General features: G+C 62.3%; 1 protein-coding gene across 1 annotated transcript in view; it reads left to right on the top strand.

The window, feature by feature from the left end:
- The window catches only part of R3HDM2 (R3H domain containing 2), a 29171-nt gene that overhangs the window by 26290 nt on the left and 577 nt on the right, over nucleotides 1–2304 (top strand). Inside the window, 4 exon segments of the mRNA XM_017728671.1 lie at nucleotides 43–212; nucleotides 360–504; nucleotides 591–691; nucleotides 789–873. Of these exon segments, the coding sequence (XP_017584160.1) occupies nucleotides 43–212; nucleotides 360–504; nucleotides 591–691; nucleotides 789–873 (501 nt within the window).

The following is a 2304-nucleotide window of genomic DNA, read 5'->3' as shown; positions in this document are numbered from 1 at the left end:
TCCGCCAGCAGCAGAGCCATCTGTGCCTGTGTCTGTCCCCAGGGGTGTCCCCGTCAGGCCCCGGTGTGGTGGTGATGCAGCTGAATGTCCCCAACGGCCCCCAGGCCCCCCAGAACCCAGCTGTGGTGCAGTGGAGCCATTGTAAGTACTACAGCCTGGAGCAGCGGGGGCAGAAGCCAGGAGACCTCTACAACCCCGACACCAGTGCTCAGGTACTGGGGGGACTGGGAGGGACGGGAAGGAGGCAGCTCAGCCTTTGGGGTGGGCTGGGTGAGGGGTGGGGGGTTACCCCATGGGGTCAAGGCAGGTGTGGGAGTGGTCACAAGCACTGGGGGTGTCTGACACTGTCCCTCCCCCAGGCCAGCAGCCAGCAGAACAGCCCCATCACATCCCCCACCCAGTCCCCGACGCCGTCACCCGTCACCAACCTCAACAGCGTGTGCACGGGGCTGAGCCCCCTCCCCGTCCTCACACAGTTCCCCCGGCCCATGGGCCCGGCACAAGGTAAGGGGGAGGTGTGTGGGGCCAGCTCGGGGCTGGGAATGCTGCGGCATTTCCCGGGATCCCACAAACTCGGGCTCCTTGTGCAGGTGACGGGCGGTACTCGCTGCTGGGCCAGCCGCTGCAGTACAACCTGTCCCTGTGTCCCCCGCCACTGCTCCACAACCAGCCCAGCTACACAGGACACCAGGTACAGCCGGGCCAGGCCGTCCTTTCCTGGCCCTTCTGTGGCTCTGTGAAGCCACAGTGTCCCCTGAGGTGACACGGTACCCTTTTTATCCTTCAAGGGGCAGACCGGAATGAAACACGGAAACCGGAGCAAGAGACAGGCCCTAAAGTCAGCGTCCACCGACCTGGGGACAAGTGACGTAGGCAAGTGACCCCCTGGAGCCCCTTTGCCCTCTGATGTCCCCACATACGGATGTTGGAGACTCCAGGTGCCATCCCTGCCCAAGCCAGCATCCCACAGGACCCCGTGCTGGTTTTGGACAGTGGTTTTTTCTCCCCCCCCACCCCCACAACCCCCCCCCAGTCCAGGTGAGCCCAGGCTGGGGGTGCAGCAGATCCAGCCCCAGCCCGCTGTGCCCCGAGGGAGGTGGGAGAACAGGGAGTAAAACCTCTGGAGGAAAAGGACACCTGGGTCCTGTTCCTGCCTCTCAGAGGGTGGAAATGATGGAGCAGGTGGAGCTGGCAGAACTGGGATTTTATTCCTCTTTATCAGCAGAAAGTGAGTGTCCAGACACTGAGATCTCATTTCCCACCATTGCTTTCCCAAGTCACTCTTCCCATCCATGTTTCCCTTTCCCATGGGGCCCGCAGCTTCAGAGCCTCCTCTTCGGGATTTGGGATGTCCCGGCGTGGCTGTGAGGGCTGAGGGCCCCTGTGAGTCGTTTCTCTCTGAAGGACACCCCATGCCCGGGGTGTCTCTGCTGGGTCCTCGGGGAGGGAGGGACCCACAGCTTGGATGGAGCAGCTCTCACTGACCCTCTGGAGGCCTCAGGCATGTCCCCCATGTCACCTCCGTGTCACCACCAGCAGCTGCTTGCAGGGGCCCTTTAAGAGCTGCCTATCCCCCCTCCTGCCCTGGCATGGTCCGTACGTGCCACGTTAATATTAGCAAAGAATCCCTTCAGTAGCTCTGCTAAGCCCAGGGCCAGGGCTGGAGCCAGGAGCTGCAGAGGGATTTGGGTACCACCAGGGAGGGTCCAGGAGCTGCAGAGGGACTTGGGTACCACCAGGGAGGGTCCAGAAGCTGCAGAGGGATTTGGGGACCACCAGGGAGGGTCCAGGAGCTGCAGAGGGATTTGGGGACCACCAGGGAGGGTCCAGGAGCTGCAGAAGGGTTTGAGGATTGCTGGGCAGGGGCTGGAGCTGCAGAGGGATTTGGGTGCCATTGGGGCAGGGGCAGAGGTCAGAGCCAGAAGCTGCCAGAGGGGTTTGGGTACCATCAGGGAGGGCCCAGGAGCTGCAGAGGGATTTGGGGACCACCAGCAGGGCACACTCAGTGCCGCCATTCTCCATGGGTGCAGCCATTCTCCCTCCCAGGGTCAGGGTGGGAGCGTGGGGTTGGCTCCCAGTCCTGGTACAGGTTTGGGATAGAAAAGCAGGCAGGGCCCCTGGGAAAGCCTGAACTGCCCAGCTGTCCTAAGGACACCAGGAGTGTCCCCATAGCCCTGGGACACTGGGAAATACCCACATCTCCTCCTGGAGCAGAACCAGAGCATGGGCACGAGAAGGGATTGGGATGGGGCATTCCAGGGAGCAGGTAGGGATGCTTTGGAGGGGAAGTGACTGGCTTAAAAA

The sequence above is a fragment of the Corvus brachyrhynchos genome, unplaced genomic scaffold (assembly GCF_000691975.1).
Source record: "Corvus brachyrhynchos isolate BGI_N302 unplaced genomic scaffold, ASM69197v1 scaffold193, whole genome shotgun sequence".
Taxonomy (NCBI): domain Eukaryota; kingdom Metazoa; phylum Chordata; class Aves; order Passeriformes; family Corvidae; genus Corvus; species Corvus brachyrhynchos.
This window is presented reverse-complemented; position numbering and strand designations above follow the sequence as displayed.